Source organism: Corapipo altera, unplaced genomic scaffold (genome assembly GCF_003945725.1).
Source record: "Corapipo altera isolate COAL_440 unplaced genomic scaffold, ASM394572v1 215, whole genome shotgun sequence".
In the NCBI taxonomy this organism is placed as follows: Eukaryota; Metazoa; Chordata; class Aves; order Passeriformes; family Pipridae; genus Corapipo; species Corapipo altera.
In genome coordinates, this window is record NW_020885008.1 from 778,435 (window position 1) to 804,297 (window position 25,863).

A 25,863-nucleotide genomic window follows, 5' to 3' on the forward strand; every position below is an offset into this window, starting at 1 on the left:
CCCCCCGCCGCCGGGGCCGCCCCCAAACCCTCCCCGGGCTGCCGTGTCCCCGTGTCCCCCCGCGCCGAGACATGGGGGGAGGCGGCCGTGACACCCATCTCCCCCCGGGGCTCCCCGTGACTCTGCCCGGTGGGTCCCCCAGCCCGGGCGGGGGGCTCGCAGCCCGGCGTGGGCACCAGCCCCGCTCGGGGAAAAGGGCGATTCCCCCCGATTTCTTCTGAATTCGTGTTCCCGGTTGCAGCCCTGGGGAAAGAGCCCCACGGGGGATGGGCTGAGGGGGGGTCAGCTCGCCCACCGGGACAGCTCGGCCCCAGCACACGCTGCTCCTCGAGCATTTAGTGCAGCCAAAACCAATCGCCAGGCTCCAAAAAAATAATGAAAAAACGTGTGGCTGCACCCCTGTAGTGTGCGGGGGATGAGGGGAGGGGGGTGGGGGGCTGGGAGACCCTGGGTCCGGCTGGTAAATCCAGAGGATCATGTCCCAGCCCCACGCCGTGCCCAGCACAAGGACTGTCCCCGCTGGAAGGACGCCGGACACAGAGGAGATGCCACCAGCTGCTCCTGGCCTGGCACCGGTGTCACCCTCGGGGGGGACACACGGCTAATGCCGAGAGTGTGGGACGGGGGTTCCCACCCCCCTCCCCCCCGAGGTGGGTCGGGACAGCGAGGTGGGGGAGGTGGCCGTGACCAGAGTGGGAATTCAACTGGAATTTGCACACAGGGCCAGCAACCACCTCCCAAAGCTTCCACCAGCATTCCCACAGCCGGGACACAGCGTGGCTTTCCTCCCAAATGTCCCTCCTGGCCCTGAAGGTGGGTGTCCCAGGGCTGGGGGAGTGGGGTGTGCTTTGGGGAGAAACCCCCTCTCCCACTGGGTGATGTGATCCCTGCCCCCCATCCCTGCACTGGGGTGCAGCTCCCAGCAGGAGTGCATCCTCATTTGGGATCATCAATTTGGGAACAGCCTGGGGGCACGTTCCCAGATTCCCGGCTCTGCCCATCCCTCCTGTCCTAGCTGAAGGGGAGGGTCAGGACGGGCACCTTGCTCCGGGAGCTGAGTGCAGGGCTGGGGGGCGCGTTCCCAAATTCCTGGCTCTGGTCAAGCTCCTCTCCTTGCTGAAGGGGAGGGGTGATGCTCAGCGCCTGGAGCGAGGTGCCCATCCTGCCCCCGCCCTGGGGAGCTCCCGGGCCATCAGGAGAACCCGCGAACCGATCCATGCCCGGCAGATGTTGCTGACCCGGGAAGGGCGATGCTTCCCCGATCTCCGCGCCCACCAGCAGGGCAGGTCCGGCCGTGCCTCTCCATGGGCAGGGACGAGACCCTCCCAGGCAGCCAGAACGCGGCTGGTCTCAGCCCCCTGGTACCCCCCTGCCCCAACAGCTCGCGGTGGGGCCGCATCCCCGGGAGGCAGCGGGAGGGACACTGTGCCCCTGTTCGCTCACGCGTGTGACGGGCGGTGGCAGCTCCCGCGCGGCCGCCGGGGAGCGGAGCCTTCGCCAGCCGCTATTTTTAGCTGCTCACGCTCCGCTTTCTCCTTGACTGTCTCCCCTCTCCGGAGCAGTCTCGGGCCGAGCAGCCGCGATGTTTATCCTGCCTGGCACCTGATCGGATGTGACACCGGCTGTCGCGGGTGCAGGGGACGGCTGCCAGCCCCCTGCCATCCCTCTGCTCCCGGGAGCGAGGGAGGAGATGCTGGGATGGGGAAGGGAAGAGGGAAACCCGTGGGCAGTTGGGGAGCCAACCTAGGGTGGTTCTGCCTTTCTCCAGCTCCTGGGTGGCTCCAAGGGATGCTCTGGGGGTGCTCAGGGGGAGCTGCAGACTCATTTCCACCAAGGCTGAACGCTTCCCTCTGGCAGGGTGATCCTTTGGGGATGGCTGGGATAGAGGAGCTGGGGAAACTGAGGCACACAGGAGGTGTGTGAGTCCCTCCATATCCCACCAGTGCATTACTGGCATGGAATAACCCCTCTGAACCTGCCTGCACCCTGATGGGGAGCCCAGACTCCCAGCTGGAGCTCACACAAGCCCCAGGGATGCAAAAACCCAGGAAAGGGAAAAATTATTCCCTTATCAGGCAGCCCCCACTGGGACTTGGTCCAGGGCAGTGCTGCTGTGCCTGGTGCTGCACCAGTGTGGCTGCTCTGCTCTTCCTCTGCTCTTTCAGCTCCTGCTCTGGGGCTTTGCAAATGTTGGGATCCTCTTCCCAGGATGTTCCCAGCAGGAGGAGCATCCCTGTTGATGGGATACCTAAAATAAATCATCCATGTTCTCCCAAGCATTGTGAGGGTCCCTGCTTTATCCACCAGGGAGGTGAAGCAAGCGAGGATGGACTCAGACCACCACCCTGCTCTGCCACCCGCTCTAAATCCTATTTTCTCCTAAAAACCGGGATCCAGAACGGGGAGGAAACGGGCTTGGGAGAGGCTGTTCTCCTTCTCCCGCGGCTGCCCAGCTGCTTTATCCCTCTGGAACAGGAGAACCATTAACATTCCCCTGCCCTCGAGCTGTGCAGGGCTGGGGCAGCCCCTGGGGTGGAGGCAGCAGGGAAGGAGAGGGGCTGTTTTCCACCCTCCTGCCCAGCACTGCAGGCTCAGATCTGGGTTAAAAGTCACTGCTGAGGTGGCAGCCCTTTGCTGTTCCCCTTTTAGATGTGTCTTTCCCATTTCCAGCCCAGATAAGACCCTGGTTCCCCGCTGGGTACACAGGTGACGTGGAGGAAAGATTATTCCTGAGATGAGGGGCTGCGTCAGTCCCTCTGTTAAGGTGCTATTTTGGGACAGGTCACAGGGTTTGGGGACCTGCAGGTCGTTCCCTGGCTGGGAAACTGAGATTTTCCACGAGCCTGAGCAGGACACGGCCTCAATGCCACCCCTGGGGGGGAGACCAGTCCTGGAGAGATGGATGGATCTGCAGAAAACAGGCTCATCCCTTGGGAAAAAACCTTCCTGCCCGTGAGATCTCAGGGGCCAAAGGAAGTGAGAGCATCTCATTGCTTAGAGGATTTAAAACAAGAGGGAAAATGCCAGCAAACACCTCCCAGGGAGCTGCTTTGTCACCAGGCAGGGCTGGAGTGTCACACTGAGAAGAGAGTCTGGACATCTCTGACAGTCTGGACGTCCCTGTGCCACCTCAACAGGAGACAGTGAGGTCACAGCAGTGCCCTTCCCAGGCATCCTGTTTGGACTCAGCCATCTGGATCCTGGTGCACTGCACTGCCCTTCCCAGGGCACATCAGTTCTTCAGCACCACCTGCTCCCCGGGCACGACGTGCTGGAGGTTTGGGACATTCCCCCGGCACATCCTTCCATGGGGGACAGCACAGGAGCTGCTTTCCCTATTTTTATTTCCTGTTTCATGCTGTCAGGGCGGCTTGATCGCCTGCAACAAGTTGCACAGGTCTTTGCAGCTCATCTGCAGCCTCTCCGTTCCCCAGCAGAATGGAAAATTTCCACCAAAATAATGATTATTTTTGTTGCTGTTGTTGCTGCAGCAGAAGCTCTTTCCTGACCCAAAGGTGAGGCGGATCCCACATCCAGATGCAGTCCCAGCTTGAGACTCATCCTGCTGCTGGTTCATCACAGGAGCTGTGGAAACAAGGTCCCCGTTCAATGACTCAGCCGCTCTTGGGGCCCAACAACCAAAATATTCATCACCTGCCCCAGTGGAGCAGCAGAAAGTGTGAATTATTTCTGGGACAAAATAGCTACAGTTCTGGAAACCTCCCTGAGTGTGCATTGACTCCAATATTGCCTTAAATCTGACGGGTTTTGGGCAGCAGCCTGGTTTGCACAGGCAGGTGAGCACAGGCAAGGTCAGGACAGCTCAGGACTGCACAGGAGGGTTGGGAAGAGCTGGGATGTGGTGGGATTTGCCCAGTTCTTGCTTTATGACACTGGAGCAGGATGGGGAGCTGAGTTTTGGAGGAAAGGTATGTTTGAGATAGGTGAGTATAAAGCAAGAAGCCCAAAAAGATGTGCTCATGGGAAAAAAAAAAAAAGTGCTCTAATCCATTCTTCATGCTCCAGGAACTTCCAGAGGTACCCAGGTGTGGATGTGGGAGCCTCACAAACACCTCCCAGCTTGGGGGAGCAGGTTGTCCCTCCTGCCTAACACTGTCCCTTGACAAAGGATGGGACACCTGACCCAAAACTCAGGGATTTAACCAAACTCTCCAGATTTCAGGCCCTGTTTAACGAGCTCACGGCTCTGGTGGAAATACCCAAATTTGACAGGAGAGGCAGACACTGAGCTGCACCCACGGGAGAGTTCTGTCCCTCCTTTGGGGTGTAGAGGAGCCCACGTGGTGCTTCCCTGGGTTTTGGGCTTGCTCCCTACACCACACAGCCCCTCGGTGCCCAGATGAGCACCAGGATGCTGCAAAGAGCCCAAATCAGCCCAAAATCACTGCAGCAAATCACCAGTTGCGTGGACGTGGAGTATCCACGACACGGGGGGGATGGAGGTGCTGCCTGCAGCCCTGCCTGCCCTCCCGCAGACACGGGGATTTGTGCAAAGCTCCCAGCGCCCGGGTTGGGCTTTTTTTATCCCTGGCTGCTCTTACGTTGACATTCTTAGCTGTGCCACTGGCTCCAGCGCTGCTCGCTAACCCCTTTTACAGGCGGCTAAATATAGCGCAGGCAGCTAAGCAAAATCTGCTCGGCAGGGCCACGTGGGGCAGCACTGCCGCAGCCACGCCGGGCCGTGGGGGCTGCCAGCACCGGGGGGGCACCGCCAGGGCCCCGCTGGTGGCATCTGTCACCCCGCAGTGTCACATCCCCACCCGGGGGAGCGTCGCCTCGCCGCCGCTTTGATGCTCCCCGGCGGCATCTCGTCGCTTCCCCCCAGCTCGGTGGCCTCGTTCCTCTGCCACCCAGAGGTTTCCTGGGGTCTTCCCGCCCTCCCGGAGCATCTGGACTTTGTTAGCGTTCCCTGATCCTGGAAAAACGCGGTGTAAAAGCCGGGCTCAGTGCTGCGCCTAATAGGGAACAGCTCAGCGGCTCTGGGTGCCCTCAGGGGTGTTGTGGGAGGCACGGGGTGCAAGGGGCAATCTCAAAATCCTAGGAGGCACCACATAGGCTCATCCACACCCATAAAAGGTGTGCTAAGGGGGGACAGGACTCCCCGAGCTCTTGGGTGCAGCTCAGTTTGTGCCTCTCCTGTCACAGGCGGATATTTCCTCCGGAGCCATGAACTCATTAGTCAGACACTGATCTAATTGTCTCCATGCCGGCACTTGTGGGGGTTTTTCTTTTGGGTTTTGAAAGGCAAGAAGGAGGTGAAAGGCCGGCTAGAGACATCTAATTGGATCCCCATGGCTCATTAGCCATTTCTTCGAGAGGGAGAATCATCAAGGCTGAAAACGAACAGACTCAAAAACCGCCTGTGCTTTACACGGCTTTCCGTGGGCATCCCGAACTGACCATCCCACTGGCACTGCCCTGCCTGGGCTTTCTGGGATGCCCTGTCAACCAGGGGACATGGAAAATGCATGGAGGAGCTCAGGGGGTCTCCTGATGGAGTTCAGAGAAAGGCTTTGGGCACCAGGAAAGGAAACTGGGGAGCTCAAATCCAGAGTATCGAAACAGGAGCACCCAGGAGTGCCAAGGCTGCAGGCTGGGAAGAAAAGGACCAGCTCCTCCTGCCAGGTGGATCAAGGACACCTTCAGATCAAGGTCTCATTCTGCTTCCTCCTCCAACCTCCCTGCCCCACCAGCTCTGTTGATTCAGATCCTGGTACTTGGGGAAGGAACAGAGCTCACAGCAGAGTAACCCCTCAGATTTTCCACCTCATGAGAGACCCAGCGGTTGTGGGAGCACAGAATCTCTGGTGTGACACTCCCATCCATCACCAGCCAGGTGTCTGGCCACTGCTGAGAGAGAGACAAACAGCATCTGTCTGAGCTCAGCGGGGAAATGCTGCAGCTTTTCCAGCCAGTCCCTGCATCCCTGAGCTCAGGATAAATCAGGCTTCAAGGACACAGGGTGGCTCTTCACCCTCCTGGCTGTGAGGCTTTGGGGAGCAGACCCCAGCATGATGACAAGTGATAGGTTTGGTGGTGGCCCATCATGGAATTCATCAGCTGTGTCATCTCTGCATCACCCCACTGGCCTTTGAGACACCGGCAAAAGGTCCTTGAAGAGGGTCTCAGTTGCTCAATGGATTTTCCAGAAGCAATGCCAGTGAGTGGGAACCCCATCACTAAACTCAGAGGGTTTTCTGGGTCTCCATCAGGCTCCTTGGTTGGATTGTTCTCAAGAGCTGATGCACAGGCTGCCCAGGGCAGTGGTCATGGCCCCAAACCTGCCAGGGCTCAAGGAGCATTTGGACAGCACTCTGAGGGACAGGGTGGGATTGTTGGGGTGTCTGTGCAGGGCCTGGAGTTGGACTGGATGGTCCTTGTGGGTCCCTTCCAGCTCAGGATATTCTGTGATTCCATGATTCTATGATTTGGGATGTTCCAGTGGTGTGGGAGGAAAGGAGGGTCCTGGTCAACGAAAGGGACAATGTAGGAGCTCAGGCACAGAAGTTCTGCAGGTTCCTGCAATATTCCTCCTGAAAATCCTCCCCCTCGTTTCCAGTGGCTCTGAGTCCTGGATCCAGTGACCCTGAACACCCTCCCTCTGTCTGTAATTAAAGGCCAAGCAATTGCCCGTTGCTCCTGTGTCTGTGTTTATTACAGAGGAGCTTAGTGGAAAACTAATTCCCTGCCTCAAAGGCATCCTTGGACAAGGGGGAAGGGACGTGCTTCAATCCCAGGACTTCTGTATTTGTCCTTCCCATCCCAGACTGGTTTTGTGCCTGTTCCCCTTCTCGTCTGGGGGCTGCAAACCCCGAGGGAGGCAGCACAGCTGAGGAGATGCACTGCTGGCAATGACTGGGGGCTCCACTCCTGTCCCACCCCTGCAGCACAGGGTGGGCAGGGGGACCCCCACACCTCCCAGCACCCTGAGATCTTGGAGCAGCTCCTCAAAGCTCCCAAAACACAAGGCTGGGATGAGCTGGATGGCAGCTGGTGTCTGAGGGGAAGGGCCCTGTGTGCCTTAAATCCCATCCAAGAGCACCCCAGGGTGCCAGAGGCAGGACAACCCCGTGGACCAGGGGGTTGTCAAATCCCAAACCATCACCCCAAAACCACACCTCGTGCCATGTGTGTTGGCCTGCACCAGGCAGGGCTCTGGAGATGAGGTGCTCGATGAATTTAGCTGGTTCTCCAAACACAGAATTGATTATTAATTATTATTAATTGCTGTAATGTGAGTTTATCCATGAATTGCACGGCTCGGGAGCAGCAGGAGCCCTGCTGGCTGCGCCCACGGCTAAGCTGGAATTGTCCCAGATACAGTCACATGAGAGCATTTGTTCTCCAGGATGGGAGGGCACCCCTGGCAAGCTGCTCCTGGCCCTGCTCCCCCCAGCCCTATAATCCCCCCGGGGTGGGCAGGAATAGTGTCCTTGACCCCTATCATGGGAGAGGGGAGGTGCCCTCTCGTGCCTCGGGGGTGCTGAGTGAGGCAGGAGAAGGAACAGAGCGAGAGGCAGAGGAAAATAAAGGTGTTTCATGGGGATGCACGGACAAGGATGTTCCCAGAAGTGGGACACGGGGGATTCTGCTGTTGGGGTGGCTGAGGCAGCCCCATATCCCCGGGCTCCAGCAGCATCCCACATCTCCCAGTCCTCGTCTTTCCCTGTGTGTAGGGTGACGGAAAACCAGCCTGTCCTGTGGTGCCCGAGGGCTGTCAGAGCGCTGTCACTCGTGGCACTGCTGTCACATCGCTGTCACATCGCCGGGACGCGCAGGACCCGAGGCAGATCCCGCTGGCCACAAGCCCCCTCCCGAGAAGGGGATGCCGAGGGGCTGGTGCCGGGGGTGGTGGCGGTGGGGTGGCCTCTGCTCACCAGCAAAAGTCAGGCGTGGGGACACCCCTGCGAGGAGTTTGGGAGCCCTCTCCCTCCTGGCAGCCGGGAGCGGGCAGGGACCGAGCCCGGTCCCCGTCCCCGGTGTCCGGAGTGTGTCCCCGGTGTCACTCCGGCACTGCCACCTGGTGGCATCATCAAAGGGACCAGGGGACAGCGGCGGGGGGACAGTGATCCCTCCAGGGTCCATGGGAGGGTTTCTGCTCCTGGCAGACCAGCGGGCTCACGTGCCTGCAAGAGGACAGCAGGACCAAGGGGACAAACACCCGTCCGGCCAATTCGCCCTTCCCGGGGGGGTAGGGACTGAGGGACATTCCTGCCGCCGATGTCACAGGGCTCTGATATCCAGCCAGGAGGAGATGGGAGCTGCCGGAATGCCCACCCGCACCCCCGGGGGGCCGTGCTGGAGCCAGTCCATCCTGTCCCCGAGGCTGCCGGCGCTGCCAGGCCCGTGCCCGCACACGGCCGGGGAGGGGTGTCCGCGAACACCCCCCGGCGCCTCCGGAAAGGAGGAGAAACCTGAGACCCCATCTGAGATCAGAGAGCAGCTTTTGGGTGCTGATCTCTCCTGTTGCAGGACCGTGCCGAGCCAGCAGCTTCTGGGAGCCCACGGAGGCTCAGAAAAGCTTTTGTTAATTTGTGCCAGCTGCTGATCGGGGGCCAAACCCCGGAGCTTTACCTCTGGAGCAAGAAGTGTGACACCCTCCTCTTCCTCAAGGACACAGGGGACGTGCTGCCCCAGCCCTGTGCCCCCGAGCCTGTCACTGCCACATAGTCATGTACTTTCCTGCTGTCTAAATTTAGGGTCTGGAAGTGGGCTGGTGCGTCCTGGGTTATCTCGGGCACTGAATTATGTATGTCAGCGACAGAGCAGCACTCACTGCTCCGGGGGGGATGTGCCAGACCCTGGCTGGGCAGGAAGAGCAGCCCCCTCACCCAGGGTCTGGCCCTGCAGGGGGACTGGGTTCAGACTGCTGAGGCTGCTGGTGCTGCTGGGAATGCTGGAAGTGATGGGAATGCTCGAAGTGATGGGAATGCCTGAACTGGTGGGAATGCCTGAACTGGTGGGAATGCCTGAACTGGTGGGTCTGCTGGAGCTGGTGGGTCTGTTGGGAGCTGGTGGAGCTTCTGGAGCTGGAAGGTGTGTTGTCAAATCCAGCAAGAAGGGCTCCTATGGGAGACAAAAGGAAGACTAGGGAAAATATATCTTGCTCCACAAGATGGGGAACCTAGTGCCACAGGACCAGGGACTGAATGGTGCCTTTGGCTCTTTACTTGCCAGACTGATCTTCAGGAATACCAGGTCTCAGATGATCAGAGATCCCATGAGGAAAGGCTGGAGCAAGGAAGACAGAACCCTTGGTGGAAGAGGATCAGGTCTGGGGATACTTAGGCAAAGTGGGCATACTTTAGTCCTGCAGTGGCACAAAGTCCAGTTGGAGGCCAGTGATCAGAGTTCTACTCCAGAGGTCTTTACTGGTTCCAGTCCAGTTTAATTAATGATTAATTAATTTAATTCATGATCTGGGTGATGGGGCAGTGTAAGCTCAGCAAGTTGGCAGATGACACCAAGCTGGGAAGGGAGGCTGATGTAGCAGGGTATGCTGGTTTAAAGGTAAACCAGCAGGGGAAATGGACTCAACTCAAAAGAGAGATTGTAAGTCAGAATAACAATTTAATAAAATAATACAATAAGTACAGTTATACAGACAAACAATTGGTTTTAGCCCACAAAACCCAAATATATAACCCAGCACCCTGGGGCATGAACAGAGTGGTGTTCCTTGGGCCCCCTGAGTCCAAAGTAAAAGGAGAGGGGAAAACCTGTTGGTGAGAGTGATGTTGCAGTCTGGTTGAAAAATGGTGGTTGCAGTCCAGTCGACAGTGGTGGCTGCAGTCTGGCTGAGAGTGGTGATCTGCAGTCTTCCTCTGGATCCCACGAGTGGTTAAAAAAGTCCCAAGACTCCAAGATTATATATCTTCCAGTTCAGGTAGGAATGCTCAGTCCTTCCCTCGGGGCAGGGGGGGTTCCACAATGGGCATGAGGACAAAAACACCCTCCTATCTCACCTCTTAACACCCAGTTTATAGCGTGATGAGTCGGGCTGCTCTGGGCAGAGGGTGCAAATAGTCTATTGACAACAGTTTCTGGGCAATGGCATGGAAGGCTATAGAATACACAGTTTTGGGTTACACCCATCCAGTGGTGAACTGGTCCCAGCTCTCCTAACTAGGACACAGGGGATCATGCTGCCATCCGGGGGAGCTCCTACAAGGTCCGCACATCCACCAGCTCCAGATCAGCCACCAGCTCCAGCACATCCACCATCCCAGAATCACAGAAGGGCTGAGGCTGGAAGGCACCTCTGGAGTCCAGCTGGTCCAATTCCCTGCTCGAGCAGGGCCATCCAGAGCCATTCCCCAGGACCATGTCCACATGACATCTCTCCAAGGATGGAGACTCTGCAACCTCCCTGGGCAACCTGGGCCAGTGCTCAGTGAAAACAGTGTCTCCTGATGCTCAGAAGGACCCTGCTGGGTTTCAGTTTGTGCCCATGGCTGCTGGTCCTGTCACTGGGCACCACTGAAGGAGTCTGGATCTGTTCTCTTTGCACATTCCCTTCAGGTGTTTATATACACTGATAGGATCCCCCTGAGCCTTCTCCAGGCTGGTCAGTCCCAGCTTTTAGCCTTTCCTCACATGTAGGATGCTCCATTGTGGCCTTGGTCGGACTCTCTCCAGTAGGTCCGTGCCTCTCTTGTCCTGGAGAGCCCAGAACTGGACACAGCTCTCCAGGGGTGGCCTCACCAGTTCTGATCACTGGGTCCCTCCCTTGATCTGCTTCCTGGTGCAGCCCAGGACACCATTTACCTTCTCTGCAGCAAGGGTACATTGCTGCCTTGTGTTCCACCTGGTGTTCACCAGCACCCCCGGGTCCTTTCTGCAGAGCTGAGTGGTCTCCATCATATATTGGAGCCTGGGAGTTTTCTTTCCTATGGGGCAAAACTTACTTTGCCCTTCTCCTTGTTGAACTTCAGGAGGTTCCAATCAGACTTCAGGGCCTAAAGAGGCTCCAGGAGAGCTGGAGACAGACTGGGGACAAGGGATGGAGGGACAGGACACAGGGAATGGCTTCACACTGCCAGAGGGCAGGGAGAGATGGGATATTGGGAAGGAATTGTTGTGTGTGAGGGTGGGGAGGCCCCGGCCCAGGTTGCCCAGAGGAGCTGTGACTGTCCCATCCCTGGAAGTGTCCAAGGCCAGGCTGGATGGGAATTGGAGCAACCTGGGCTGGTGGAAGGTGTCCCTGCCCATGGCAGGGGTTGGGAGTGAGATGGGATTTAAGGTCCTTTCCAACCCAAACCATTCTGGCTTTCCATGATCCCTTCCCGTGGGCTGTTTTGAGCCCGGTTGGGCCCCCACCCATCCCCCCCAGCCCGGCCCGAGCTCGTGGTGTCCGTGGGGCTCTCTCGGCCGTAACCAGGGATGGGGGGCCCGGGGGGGGGAAGGGATGGAGGGAGTTGATGGGGGATGGGGGGGATGGAGGGATGGGGGGATGGAGGGAGATGGAGGAGGATGGAGGAGGATGGAGGGGGATGGAGTGAGGACGGGGTGGGGGCATGGAGAAGCAATCGAGAGGCCCCCCCGAGGCCGGGAGGAGCGCGGATCGTCCCTCTCCTGCCCTCCCCGCCGCCGTAAGGGCCGCCCCGGGGGAGGCGCGGCCGGTCCGGGCGGAGCCGAGCGCGGAGCCGGCGGAGGGGAGCGGAGAGCCGGGAATAGGAGCCGGGAATAGGAACCGGGAACAGGAGCCGGGAATAGGAACCGGGAACAGGAGCCGGGGCCCGGCTCGGGAGCGGCAGCACGATGGGGGCCTGTCTCGGGGTCTGCTCCCTGCTCAGCTGCGTGAGTGCCCGCCCGCAGCGGGGGGACCCGGGGGTTGCGGGGCTGCAGCGGAGGGCGCGGCCCGGGCAGGGGGAGCTGCGGCGGCTGCGGGGCCGGGGGAGGGACCGGGGGAGGCCCGGGGAGGGCAGAGGGACATCCCGGGGCGGAGGGGTCCAAGGGGTGCCAGGAGGGTGACCCGCGCTGTACCCGGGAGAGGCAGGGCACCCCCGGGAGGGGTACCCTGTGTAGCTGGGGGGGGCAGGGGACCCCCGGGGGATGCACCTCTGTAAAGGGGGGGATGCAGGGGACCCCCGGGATGCCCTGCGGATGCAGGGGACCCTCTGGGGATGCATCCCTGTATATGGGGGGGATGCAGGGGACTCCCAGGATGCCCTGAGGATGCAGGGGACCCCCAGCAGGTCCAACCCTCAGCGCATCCCTGGGGGATGTGGGGGTTACCCAGAGCAGGGCATCCCACAGCACCCAGGGGTGTCCACGGGAGATGCAGAGGGTTCACCCCAGGGAACTCTGGGGCTTAGAAATGTCATGATTGAGGGGAATATGGAGGGGAATGGGGAGGGTGGTGCACTTCTGTGCACCTGGGGGGTGTGGGGAGCCAGAGCAGTGATGCCCCTGCTGCACCTGGAGGAGTGGGGGGTCCTGGCCCCCCTGCCCTGCTACCCTGGGGGGTGCAATGAGGGGCTGGGGGCCCTGCCTGGGTCTCATTGCTGAGCCTCAAACTGGGGGACTGGGGATGGACTGAGAGAAGGAGCTGGAGGAGGGGCTGCAGGCTCTGTGTGGGGTGCCCTGGGCCAGGGCAGGTGATCTCAGGTGATTTCAGGTGATCTCAGGTGCTATGGGCCAGGGCAGGCTCAGGGATGTGATCTGGGGTACTGTGCCTGGTGACACAGGGTGTGTGATCTGGGGTGCCCTGCCGTGCTCAGGGGTGTGATTTGGGGTGCCCTGCAGTGTTCAGGGATGTGATTGGGGTGCCCTGCAGTGTTCAGGGGTGTGATTTGGGGTGCCCTGCAGTGTTCAGGGGTGTGATTGGGGTGCCCTGCCGTGCTCAGGGTGTGTGGTTCCGGGTGCTGTGCCCTGTGACGCAGCCCCTGCCCATGACTGGCACTGCCTTCCCTGTTGGTGCCTCACCTGTGGGCATGGGGCCAAGGCAGGGCTGTGGAACCAGCCCAGGAACTGCTGGCCTGGAAACCTGGGAGCAGGGCCTGTTGTGCAACTTGACCTCAAAGTGTTGGAGGTTTAATGAACGGGAGCTTTTGAAATGAGGGATTGGTTGGAGGATGGTCTGCAAGGCCCTGTAACACACTCCAAACTTCCTCATGGACAAGTACTGGGAAAGCTGGGAGTTACTCCAGTCCAGGGGTGTGGAGTTTCCTGGCCTAAATCTGGATTTTTTTCCCCCAAAAAACTGTTCTGTTACCCGGCCTGTGGTAACAGAGTAGAGCAACTATATAAGTTTAATTTAATTCTTCTGTTCCTTCTGGTGGAGGTGGTTGACTCAGGGGCTGTTTTAGTTCTGAACTGAAGAACCACGAGACAGAAAAAAACACAAACCAAAACCAAATACCCCCTCCCCCAAATGTGTGTAATTTTTTTTTTAAATTTTATTTTTAACAAGAACATCTGAACTGACTCCTTCAGCTCTGCCTGCAGCATTTGAGTCACAGCAGCATCAGATTGCCAAGCCCTTTCTTCTTTCCCATTAAAACTCTACAAGTTGTTCCTGAGTGAAAATACTTTGCAGTGCACAACAAAGATTTCCCTTTTCCTGTGACTTGCCCTGGAAATCATTGGAAAATCCAGTGATTTTCCAGACTCTGCCCACAGCTATCATTGTTCTGAGCTGCCTTCCTGGGGGGGACAAGGTTGGGGCTGCCCAAGCCAACACAAACCCTGGGGGCTCAGACATGGTTTAGGCACCTCATGGGCACAGTCAACCTTGTGATACCAACCCAAAGCCACCTGCCAGGCAGGAGAGCCACCAGCTTCCCCAGCCCTGGGGGTTTGGTACTGATTAACCTGCCTGGTCACGGGTTTGGCAGGAGATAAACACAGGTTGCTCAGCGTTGCTTTGGGGTGACTCAGGCTCTGTGTTCCTGGGATTCCAGGGTGGCAGAAGCTCATGGGGGGGTTGCTGGGGTGGTGCTGGGTGGGTGTTGTTGGGGTGGTGCAGTTGGGTGGTGCTGTTGGGGTGATGTTGGTGTAGTTGGACTGTTACAGGTGGGCTGGTGGAACTATCTGGTGCAGTTGGGTTCATGTTGTGTTTCCCTGCCTTGCCTGGCCCTTGCCATGCTCTCAAATCCTCCAGGAGAGGAGGGAGCAGAGCAGCCCTTCCACGTGGGTCATGCTGGAGGTGAGCTGGGTCCCATGAGGAAGTTGATAGTGAAACTGGAGACATTAATCATTCAACTGCAGCGGCTGAAAACCAACCCTTCCTCATTAACCCACCCCTTCACTGCTGCAGCCACCTCCCTCCTTGCCTTTTTCCACCCTGCTCTTTGGCCCTGGGCCATGTTCACACTTATGGGCATCTCTGAAAGCCTTTGGAAGGAGAATCAGAGCGTGGCCAGCAGTGCTTAACCTGGGAAGGTTTTCTTGCTCTTAACCCACTTGCTTTTTAAACAAAAAGACTGAAATCACGAGGTGCCTGAGCTGCAGGTCAGGGCAGGGTGTGGCACAGAGGGTTCCTTGCAAAGGAGTTTTGAAGGAAATGGCCAGAAAGGGCACCAGGAGCTGTTTTTGTGGCTCCTGGTGGCACAGGACTCTTGTGTCACTGCTCCATGGAACAGGTCAGCAGGATGGGGATGTTGTACCCCGTCACCTCAGCAGCTGAAAGGGCCTGTGAAAACTGAAATAGAGCTGTGCAGTTTCGCTGTGGAAGAGTCATCCTTGAAAATAAACCCCCAGCAGGCTCCAGGGATGCTGCAGGCTCCCAAAAAACTCTGAAAAACCTGTTGGAGTGAGTCCAGAGGAGGCCCCAGAGATGCTCCAGGGCTGGAGCCCCTCTGCTCTGGAGCCAGGCTGGGAGAGCTGGGGGGGTTCCCCTGGAGAAGAGAAGGCTCCAGGGAGAGCTGAGAGCCCCTTGCAGGGCCTAAAGGGGCTCCAGGAGAGCTGGAGAGGGACTGGGGACAAGGGATGGAGGGACAGGACAAGGGGAATGGCTTCCCACTGCCAGAGGGCAGGGAGAGATGGGATACTGGGAGGGAATTCCTGTCTGTGAGGGTGGGAGGCCCTGGTCCAGGTTGCCCAGAGAAGCTGGGCAAGAGTCCAAGATCAGGCTGGACGGGGCTTGGAGCAACCTGGGCTAGTGGGAGGTGTCCCTGCCCATGGCAGGGGGTGGAATGAGATGGTCTTTAAGGTCCCTTCCAACCCAAAACAACTTGTCCCCCTGCAGCTGTCCCAGGAGTCACCCAGAGGGTTTGGAGGCTGCACATGGAGCAAAGGTTTCCCTTCAGTTCCATCGTGGCCCTGTGGACACTCCTGTGCCCTCCCTCCCCCTGCACCGACCCTGAGGAAAACTTGGCACCTGAGGCTCTGCCTCAGTCTTCAGTGGTGCTTGGACATGGGGCTGAACCCCCAGACCCACAACTTCCTCAACAGCACCAAACCTCACACTTTTCCTGGCCAGGTTCAGGGATTCTGGGATTGGTGCTTTTTGTTTCAGTTGGCACTGAAGGGAGAGGAGCTGGAAGGATGAATGGTGCACTGAGGTGCTGTGCTACATCAGGTGAAATGATGCAGGAGTTCTGCATTAAAAGGGATTTTTAATGCTCTTCTCTATTTGTTTTTTAATTTGAAAGGGAAAACACAGCACGGCTGGTGCCTTTTAAATGCACTCTGGTGCGAGTGGTGCATTTAATGAGTCTGAAAGGAAGCCATCTCTAATTGGAGGCCGTTTTCATGGGCTTCCAAGTTGAAAACGTGAAGTTCTGCCCCTTGAGCAGCTCCTGGAGAGGTGGAATGAGGGTCTCCATGGGATCCAGGGACTCTCTGACCCATCCTGACTCCTCTGGGTACCCCCAGCTCCACAGGCTGGGGCTGTGGGGCTGGGATGGGGGTAAAGAGGAATAAATCAGGAAGGAGGGGATTTTTTCTCAAACAATGATAAAATAAAATCAAAATCAAATCAAGTAAATCAAAGCCACCTCTAGTGATTTGGAGGCATCAAAGTGATCCTTTGTGAACCTCCCTGAACATCCCTGCTGAGGGAAGTGACCTGTTCACACAGCAGGTTTTGTTTTCTGCCATGTCCTTTTTCTACACTGATTTTAATGATGAGAAATGTGTGTTTCGAGTTGATGCTGAGCCATCTTTAATTAGTATCGATTGCAGGGCATAATTAGGAGGTTCATACCCATGATAAGCACACAACAGGGCTCATCCCTTAATAGTGGGACAGAGCTGGACCCTCCTCCTGCCTCTGAGTGGCTGATGGGCTCCAGTGCAGGAGGGGAAGGGCCGTCCCAAGGGCAAGAAATGAAATATCAAAGCAAAATAAATCAATGAAATTATCTTGTGAATAGGGGGAAAGCTGTTTACTGAGGAGCTTGAGATGGTCACAGGATTTCCTAGGAAGTGATACAGGAGCTCAAAACACCCAGTGCTGTAAATTTTTAAATATTTGGGAATGCAGAGGTAAATATTTGGAAAATAGTATTTGAAATAAACTCCTTCCAGCACCTGCAGAGGAATTTCTTGTTGTTCCCTGGATAGCTGGGTGGGACAAAGGAGGTTGTGGGTTTGTGGTGTCTTCAGTGAGGGTTAGAAAAACAAGGAAATAGCCTGAAATTTCCCTGTTTTAGGGAATGTTTGAAATTTCCCTATTTTAGGGAATATGTCACCCTTGGGGTGTATTTTGCTGTTCCCTCTCCCACCATGGGGAGTGGAGCAGAGTTGGGAATTCAGTTTTAATTTAGTTTTTGGTTACCATTTAAGGTTTTATTTAGCACTTTAACCTGTTAATTCACATGGTGGCCCTGGTTCAGCAGCTGGGGGGGCATCACTTCTTGCTTTGCCTTGATGTGGGATGTTGGTTTTACCTTCCCAACCAAACATCTTCAATCCAAACTGGAGAGACACCTTATTCTCCTATTTTTTCCCCAAATATTTGACATGGAACCTTCACGTAGAGGATTAGAGACCCAGCAGCGACAGGCCCACCCCAAAATGCTTCTTCCATTCTCTTGCTGGAAAATGCCCTATTTATTGTCCAACTTCTCCCTCTTTTGGGAAAACAGGGGTTTCAGGACTTGGCAGCGAGCCAGGAGATCCCAGGGCTGGTGTGGGGGATGAAGAGGCTGAAATCCTCCCCACTCTGATGAGATGGCACAGTCAGGTCTGGCTGTGACTGTATCCAGTGCTCCTGACCCATCACAGGCTTTAAAACCTGTTATGAAAACCCCTGCAGCTTTTCTTCCTCTAAGGCAGGTGATTGGGGCTTTCCCACACCCTGAGAATATCCAAATTACAGGAAAAACTGGTGAGAATGGTGTTTACTGGAGCAGCAAAACTCAACCCAACCCAACCAAACTCAACCCAACTCAATCCAAATGAACTTAATTCAGTGCAACCTGACCCAACTCAACCTGAATCAACCCAATCCAAACCAGTTCAACTCAATCCAACCCCAGTCAACCCAACTTAGCCTAAATCAACCCAATCCAACTTAACCCAACTCAGCCCAACACAACTGAGTTCAACCCAACTGAACTCAACCCAGTTGAGCCCAGCTGAGCCCAACTTCTGGGTTTCAAACGATGATGGATTGCAGGACCCAGGGAAATCTAAGAATACAGTTTAATAGAACATTCCTTTTCCCCCCCTCCAAGCCTTATTCTACACTGTCCCTGTGCAGGAAACCCCTGCTGATGTCTTGCAAGGCAGTAAGGTCAGGTTTTGTTAAGCCGGGGTTTCCTTGGTTCCCGAGCAATGGAACCTCCTGGAGCAGGGTACACTTTGCAGCGCTGCCTGTGCTCGATTTGGGAATTCAGGACCCACCATGGGCTCCTGGGGATGCTGTTCCTCAGTTTCCCTGCCTACAAAGTGGCCTTTGGGGAGGGGAAGGGTGGCAGAATGAGCTGCTTTCCCCAGGGTGCTGAAATCCGTGTTTCCCCCTTCTTGTATTAGACTGAAATTGTTTTGCAAACGTGTTTCTGCACAGAAAGGAGGCTCCTGCAGGGCAGGACTTGGTCAGACTGGAGCCTTGCATGGAGCAAAAAACACGTAGGTGTCTCCAGGACTCACGGTGTCTTTTCCCACCTTGGCTGGTTGTTGTCAGTTCCTGCAGCTCTTTTCTTTTTCAGCAACTTTTGGGGGTGGTTTGGCACCATTTCCGTGACATCTCATGGGCTGGTGGGAAGCTCTGAGCAAAAGGCCTGGAGCAGCAGTGTGGGTTCCTGGGAGGTTTTCCTGTGGATCAACCTGGGCACATGTTTTGGGGCCGGTTTGTGCCCCTCTGCCACGGGGCTGCTCTCGTTGCAGGTGTCCTGTCTCTGTGGCTCTGCTCCGTGTCTGCTCTGTGGCTGCTGCCCCTCAGCCAAGAACTCCACCATCTCTCGCCTCCTCTTCACCTTCTTCCTCTTCCTCGGCACTCTGGTGTCCATCATCATGATAATCCCCGGCGTGGAGAAGGAGCTGCACAAGGTAAATAACTCCTGGAGGTCACTGGGAAGAAGTTCAGTTCCCGGTGAGTACGTGAGGCTGAAGCAGAAAGGGAATTCTCGGGGCATGATGTGCTTCTGTTCCTCTTTGTCTGAGCACCTCTCTGGAAGAAGTTGTTGTTAACCCCTATTTTCCACAGAGGGGAAAATGCAGTGGGATATAATTTTGTTCCTGGATGTCTCCTGGGAAAGTTTCCTACATCTCATTTTTGGGGTTCAACTGATGACTTGCAAGTCATGGAGGTGGGACATTAGGGAGAAATTTTTTACAAAGAGAGGGATCAGACATTGGAAGGGGCTGCCCAGGGAGGGGGTGGAGTCACCATCCCTGGAGGTGTTAAAGGACAGACTGGATGTGTCACTCAGTACCATGGGCTGGGTGACAAGGTGGAGTTGGGTCATGGGTTGGACTCGATGATCTCAGAGGTCTTTTCCAACCTGGCTGATTCTGTGATTCTGTCATTCTGTGATTCTGTGACTTCAGGTGGAGGGAGAGGAGATCTGACAGCTGAGCTGCTGCTGCTGGGCTGGGCTTTTGGGAAAGGCTGGTTTCATCCCAGCTTTTCGCTGACCTGCAGGGTGGCTTTAGCTGTGTCATCCCACCACTGTCCCCAAGCAAGAGGCATTAGAGCAGTCATGGTCTGGCTCACGTTTGGTGCCACCAGGGCTTGCAGTGGGTGTGGAATCCCAGAATCACAGATTTGTGGAGTCAAAGAATGGTTTGGGTTGGAAGGGATCTCAAAGAGGGGGTCCCAACCCCCTGCCATGGGCAGGGACACCTTCCACCATCCCAAGTTGCTCCAAGCAACATCCAACCTGGCCTTGGACACTTCCAGGGATGGGGCAGCCACAGTTTCTGTGGGCAGCCTGGGGGCTTCACAGTCCAGGAGCTGATCTTCAATACAATCAGCAGCTCTTCAAGACCCTCCCACAATCTTCAATCCCCAGTAGGATGTGTCAGGACACACTGGGGTGATGCTCACCCTCCCATCACTGTTTCAGCTCCCGGGCTTCTGTGAAGGCAGCGGGTCTGTGCTGGGGGTCCAGACCCACGTCAACTGCAGGAGCTTCCTAGGCCACAAGGCCGTGTACCGGATGGGCTTTGCCATGGCCGCCTTCTTCTGCCTCTTCGCCGTGCTCATGGTGTGCGTGCGCAGCAGCAAGGACCCCCGCGCCGCCCTGCACAACGGGTGGGTGCCCGGCCCCGGGGTGCTGGGTGGGTGGGGAAGGGATGGACCCCCGCAGGGTGCAGACTGTGCCTCCTCTCTCTTCCCACAGCTTCTGGTTCTTCAAGTTCCTGGTGCTGGTGGGGATCACAGTGGGCGCCTTCTACATCCCCGACGGGGCCTTCACCTCGGGTGAGGAGCTGTGCCCTCTGCACAGGGCTAAACTCCTGTGCCCCCAGGGCTCGCTCTCCCTGTTCCTAACTGGTTTTTCTCTGCTCTCAAGTCTGGTTTTACTTTGGTGTGGTCGGCTCCTTCCTCTTCATCCTCATCCAGCTCGTGCTCCTCATCGACTTCGCCCACTCCTGGAGCCAACTGTGGCTGCGCAAGGCGAGCGAGAGCAACGCCAAGGGCTGGTACGCAGGTGGGTGCAGCAGCACCACGGGGGGTTTGGCTCATCCCAGGGCTGGCCAGGCCTGGGGGGTTCTCCTCCAGCCTCTTTCCTTTTTGTTTCCTCCCCTGTGATACCAAAAAGCGGCACAAACTTCTTATCACCGATTTATAGGAGCTAAAAAGGGCGTTCTTTGTTCAGGAGGAGAGCTCCTCTAAACCAGCGAGCCAGTGACAGGTGGGCAGGGCTTTTTATTACACACACTGTTTATGTATTCATTAGATATTCTCTCTTACTTAATACATATTCATTAGTTTGCTCTACATGGTCACACCTCTACTGGAAGTCCTTCTTTGGTCCTTTTCTTCATCACCTTGACCTCAGTTCTCGAGCAGGCACAGGGCCATTGTGCTCCACCACTGAAAAGTGTAGTGTTTGTTCTTTATTTGGGTGCACAGAGCTTAGTTTACATCCTGTTTGTTTATATTCCTTATCTAACTCTCAAAAGCTTCTCTAAGATTGTACAGTTCCTTATTTGGGGATGGTGTAAGTGAGTGTAATGGGTTTATTATACTACCTGAGAGGGAAAAAAAGGAATAGGAGAAGTCACGTGATGTGTATTCTGCCAATAAGATATTCCATACCATGTTATGTCAGCCCAGCTATTTAAGGTTTGTGTTTCTCCTGTCCCCCAGCCCTCTGCACCGTCACCTTCGTGTTCTACACCGCCTCCATCGCGGCCGTCGCGCTGCTCTACGTCTACTACACCAAACCCCAGGGCTGCACCGAGGGCAAGGCCCTCATCAGCATCAACCTCCTCCTCTGCCTCATCGTCTCCGTGGTGTCCATCCTGCCCAAGATCCAGGTGAAGGTGGCTCCCAGGGGGCTGGTGGCCCTGTCACTGCAGGGTGCAGGCCCGCCCTGAGCGCCCGCTGTTGTGTTTGCAGGAGGCTCAGCCGCACTCGGGGCTGCTGCAGGCATCCCTCATCACCCTCTACACCATCTATGTCACCTGGGCTGCCCTGGCCAACGTGCCAGGTAAGCAGGATGTGGCCTGGGTTCAGGCCAGGCTGAAAGGGAGCTGGGAGTGTGGACTGACAGGAAGCTGAACAGGAGGCAGAGTGTGCCCAGGGGGACAAGAGGGCCAATGGATCCTGGCCTGGCTCAGGTACAGTGTGGCAGCAGGACCAGGGAAGTGATTCTTGGCCTGGACTCAGGGCTGGTGAGGCCACCCCTGGAGTGCTGTGTCCAGTTCTGGGCCCTCAGCTCAGGAAGGACATTGAGGGGTTGGAGCAGGTGCAGAGAAGAGCAGTGAGGCTGGGGAAGGGACTGGAGCACAAGTGCTGTGAGGAGAGGCTGAGGGAGCTGGGGGGGCTCAGCTCAGGAGAGGAGGAGTCTCAGGGGAGACCTCCTGACTCTGCAACTCCCTGACAGGAGGGGGGAGCCAGGTGGGGGTTGGTCTCTGCTCCCAGGCAACTCTCAGCAAGACAAGAGGGCTTGGTCTCAAGCTGTGCCAGGGGAGGTTTAGTTTGGATATTGGGAAGAAATTCTTTACAGAGAGAGGGATCAGCCATTGGAATGGGCTGCCCAGGGAGGGGGTGGATTCTCCGTCCCTGGAGGTGTTTAAGGACAGACTGGATGTGGCATCAGTGCCATGGGCTGGGAACCACGGCGGGGTTGGATCAAGGGTTGGACTTGATGGTCTCAGAGGTCTTTTCCAACCTGTCTGATTCTATGAGGGGACAGGAACACACACTGGGGTAGGTGTTTGTCCCCTCCTTGGTGCTGACCCCCCATGTGTGCCTCCCCCCAGTCCAGAGCTGTAACCCCACTCTGCTGGTGAGGAACAGCACCAGCACAGCAACATCCACAGAACCACCGACAACCTGGTGGGACGCCTCGAGCATCGTGGGGCTGGTCATCTTCACCCTCTGCACCCTCTTCATCAGGTGAGGGCTTGGCTTGTGGCCCTGGGGATGGCACTGTCCCTCTGCCTGGAGCAGAGGGCCATCAGGAGGCTCTCAGGGAAAGGGGAAGTCACACCTTGGCCCAGGGTTTTTGTCACTAAGGGCCTCTTGCAAAGCCATCCCAGTCCCCAGGGGGACCCACAGGCAGCTGCCTTGCATGGCTATGGTCACAGTTTTTAGGGTTTCCTCACACCCTGCATCCCCCAAACTGTTCCAGGGATAGCCCCAAAGGACAGAACATGCCTGTTCTACTCTGCACTGCTGCAGCCTCACCTGCAGTTTGAGCACCACAATATAAGGACGATGATGAGCTGTTGGAGAGTGTCCAAAGGAGGGCAAAGAGATGGGGAAGGGCCTTGATTTGAAGGCGTGGGAGGACACTGAGGGCATTTGGTGTGTTCAGCTGGAGCAGAGGAGACTGAGGGGAGACCTCAGTGCAGTTCCAATTCCTGGGCAGGGGCAGAGGAGGGGCAGGGACTGAGCTCTGCTCTGGGGGGACCAGGGACAGCACCCAGGGAATGGCTGGAGCTGTGTCAGGGCAGGCTCAGGTTGGATCTCAGGCAAAGGTTCTTCCCCCAGAGGCTGGTTGGGCACTGCCCAGGCTCCCCAGGGCAGTGGGCACAGCCCCAAGGCTGCCAGAGCTGCAGGAGGGTTTGGCTGATCCTCTGGGGCACACGGGGTGACTCTTGGGGTTAGATATTAGGATATCTAACTGTGCAGGGCTGAGGGTTGGACTGGATGATCCTTGGGGGTCCCTCCCAGCCCAGCAGATCCTGTGACTCTGTGACACCGCAGCCATGGGGGCACTGAGCAGGAGGTGCTGAACCCCTGCCCCTCCACCCGCAGCCTCCGCTCCTCGGACCACCCTCAGGTGAACAAGCTGATGCTGACGGAGGAGGGCGGGTCTGGGGCGGGCCCGGGGGAGGCGGCGGAACCGGGGCCGCACCGCGCCTACGACAACGAGCAGGACGGCGTCTCCTACAACTACACCTTCTTCCACCTCTGCCTCCTCCTCGCCGCCCTTTACATCATGATGACCCTCACCAACTGGTACAGGTGGGCAGAGCTCCCAGGGCTGTCTCCCTGCCTCTATATCCCCTCCTCCTGGGGTCTGCCGTGCTCTCGGGCAGAGCTGTTTGCTGAGGTGCATCTGGGTGTGAGGCCGCTGAACGTGCTCCCTAATCAGTTTTGGGTGGCATAGGGCTGTGCCAGGGCTCGCCAGCACCCTCTGCTGCAGCCCACGATGCCTCGGGAGCGGGGACCCGGCCCCTGGGTGCTGTGAGTGCAGCAGTGGGGTCACATCCCCGGGGTAGCTGCAGCCACGGGGCACCCCCGTGTTCCGTACATGGCACCCATGGGTGCTGACAGTTCCTGTCCCTCTCCGTGGATACCACAGTGATGGTGCCACCCCCCTGTTTGCTGTTCCAGGCCGGATGAGAGCCTGCAGGTGCTGAGCAGCCCCTGGACGGCCGTGTGGGTGAAGATCAGCTCCAGCTGGGCCGGGCTCCTGCTCTACCTCTGGACTTTGGTGGCTCCACTGGTGCTGCCGGACCGGGACTTCAGCTGAGGTGGCCCCGGGCATCCTGTTGCCAGGTCAGAGCCTTGGTGGCCTTGTCCCTTAGGGCCAGGGACAGCCCCAGCTCTGCCTTAGCCCCAGTTCTGCATGTGGGAGCTGCTGTGCTGGGTTGTGCCTTCTTGCAGGTCTTTTGTTTTCATTTGAAAGGGATGAAGTGCCAAGCAGAGAAATCAAGGGCTGAGAGAGACCTGAGGATGTTTTTGAAGCTCCCTTCATGCCCATGTTTGTCCAGTGCCTTTGGTGGTGCCTCCAAACCCTCTTCTCCCAGCAGAGACCAGTGCCTTGCCTTGGGAGGGTTTAGTTCTCACCAGCTGCCGTTGTCTCACTTGCTGTCCTGGGACCGTGGTGCCTTTTGGGGGGTGCTGGGGACCAGGACCCAGGACCTGGCCACTGTTGTGTCCCCAGACTGCCTGGAGGAAAACGAATTGCTGAGATTTGTGGCTGGAGGCAGATGTCCCTCTGCATCCCCCAGCCTCGGTGGTGGCCCCAGCTCCTCAGGGGCTCTCCTGTCTGGTTGTGCCCATGGGAGAACAACCCCCCCTGGTCCTTGCTGGAGGACAGGCTGGGTTCCTGCAGACTGTGCTGGCCTGGCCCCAGCACCTCACCTTGTCAAGAAAGTCTTGTTTGCAATAAACCTGGTGGATTTGTCCTTGGATCTTTCTTGGAGCATGTGCTGAGTGTGTGGGAGGCAGAGGAAGTATTAAACAGCCCTAATGCTGGGGTGGGGGCACAGCTGGGGGCACAGCTGGCTGCCAGGAGAGGTGCAGAAGGGGATGGCATCACTTTGGGGCATGAAAACTCGGAGCCCTGGACCCCATTGCCAGGCTGTGGCACCCCAAGAGCTGCTGCTGGAGGTGGGCCAGTGGCTGGCAGGGCAGGGGGTGGCGGTGAGCAAAGAGGGGGGCGCAAGGTGTGGTGCACAGGGTGGGTTGCATGCAGCATGGGGTGCAGACCATGCCCAGGGGCACGGGGTTCCCTGCACTAGGACGCCATCCCGGTGCCCTCCAGCACATCCCCGTGTCCTGCAGCTCATCCTGGTGCCCTGCAGCCCAGCCCGGGCTGTGAAGCCCATTCCCGTGTCCTGCAGCCCATCCCCGGTGGCTCCGGTCACGAGGTGGCGCTGCGAGCCCGCGCTGCGACACGAGGAGCCCAGAACCCGGCACCCAGCACCGTGTGACTTCATCCTGCACCCTGTGACCGCACCCTGCACCCCGAGCCCTCATCCTGCACCCTGTGACCTCATCCTGCACCCCCAGCCCTCATTCTGCACCTTGTGACCTCACCCTGCACCCTGTGACCGCATCCTGCACCCTGAACCTTCATCCTGCACCTCAAACCTGTGTCCTGCACCCTGAACCTTCATCCTGCACCATGAACCCTCATCCTGCACCCTGTGACCACATCCTGCGCTCTGAACCTTCATCCTGCACCCCAAACCCATGTCCTGCACCCTGTGATCTCATCCAGTAAACCTGTAACCTCTTCCTGCACCCTCTAACCTCATCTTGCACCCTGAACCCTCATCCTGCACCCAGCACCCTGAACCCTGTAACCTCTTATCCCACCTCGAGTCCTTCATCCTACACCCCACCCCCTGCACCCTTCACCCTGCACTCCTGAACTCGCACCCCCATCCCACACCCTTCATCCTGACCCCTGCATCCTGCACCCCTCAACCTGCACTTTGCACCTGTAACCTGCACCCTGCACCTTCCCCCCTCATCCCTTCCTTCCCCTGCACCCTTCATCCTTTATCGTGCACCCATCACCCTGCACCCCTGCACCCTACACACTCACCTTGGACCCCTCACCTTGCACCTTTCACCCTTCACCCTGCGCATTTATCCTGCACCCTGCACCCTTGTATCCTGCACTCTGCTGAGGAGGTTCTGGAAGGGCTGGATCACACCAGGGTCCACTGCAAGACCTATTTCCCCCTCGTGCCTCCTGTTCATCATTTATTTAAATGACAATGATCTTTGCTCCCTCTTGTCTTTAGGAGATATTTCAAATCCCCAGCAGACACCCCCCAAAATGACTGAGGAAACTGAGGCAGGGCAATCAGAGTGGCTCTGGCTGCGCTGCTATGACTGCCCCTGACATCCCTGGATTTTGGGATTCAGCAGAGAAACACCCCCATGGCAGGTTGATGTGATTGTCCCATCCTCCTGTGTTTATCCACCCAAGGTACCCCAAGGAGCTCAAACCACAGGCAACCCTGGCTGTATAATTCAATTAGAGTAAATTTAAAAAAACCCAGATGGATTGATGGCAAAAGCTCCCCAAAAGC

The 25,863-nt window shown here is 57.2% G+C and overlaps 1 protein-coding gene across 1 annotated transcript; it reads left to right on the forward strand.

Moving 5' to 3' along the window:
- The first annotated feature begins 11,681 nt into the window (after nucleotides 1–11,681).
- On the forward strand, nucleotides 11,682–24,228 carry SERINC2 (serine incorporator 2). The gene is made up of 10 exons (XM_027667366.1): nucleotides 11,682–11,820; nucleotides 18,298–18,459; nucleotides 19,479–19,666; nucleotides 19,755–19,834; nucleotides 19,926–20,063; nucleotides 20,726–20,895; nucleotides 20,978–21,068; nucleotides 21,844–21,979; nucleotides 22,844–23,053; nucleotides 23,426–24,228. Exons 1-10 carry the CDS (start codon nucleotides 11,782–11,784, stop codon nucleotides 23,562–23,564), a joined length of 1,353 nt encoding a protein of 450 aa, XP_027523167.1. The 5' UTR covers nucleotides 11,682–11,781; the 3' UTR covers nucleotides 23,565–24,228.
- Nucleotides 24,229–25,863: the final 1,635 nt, after the last annotated feature.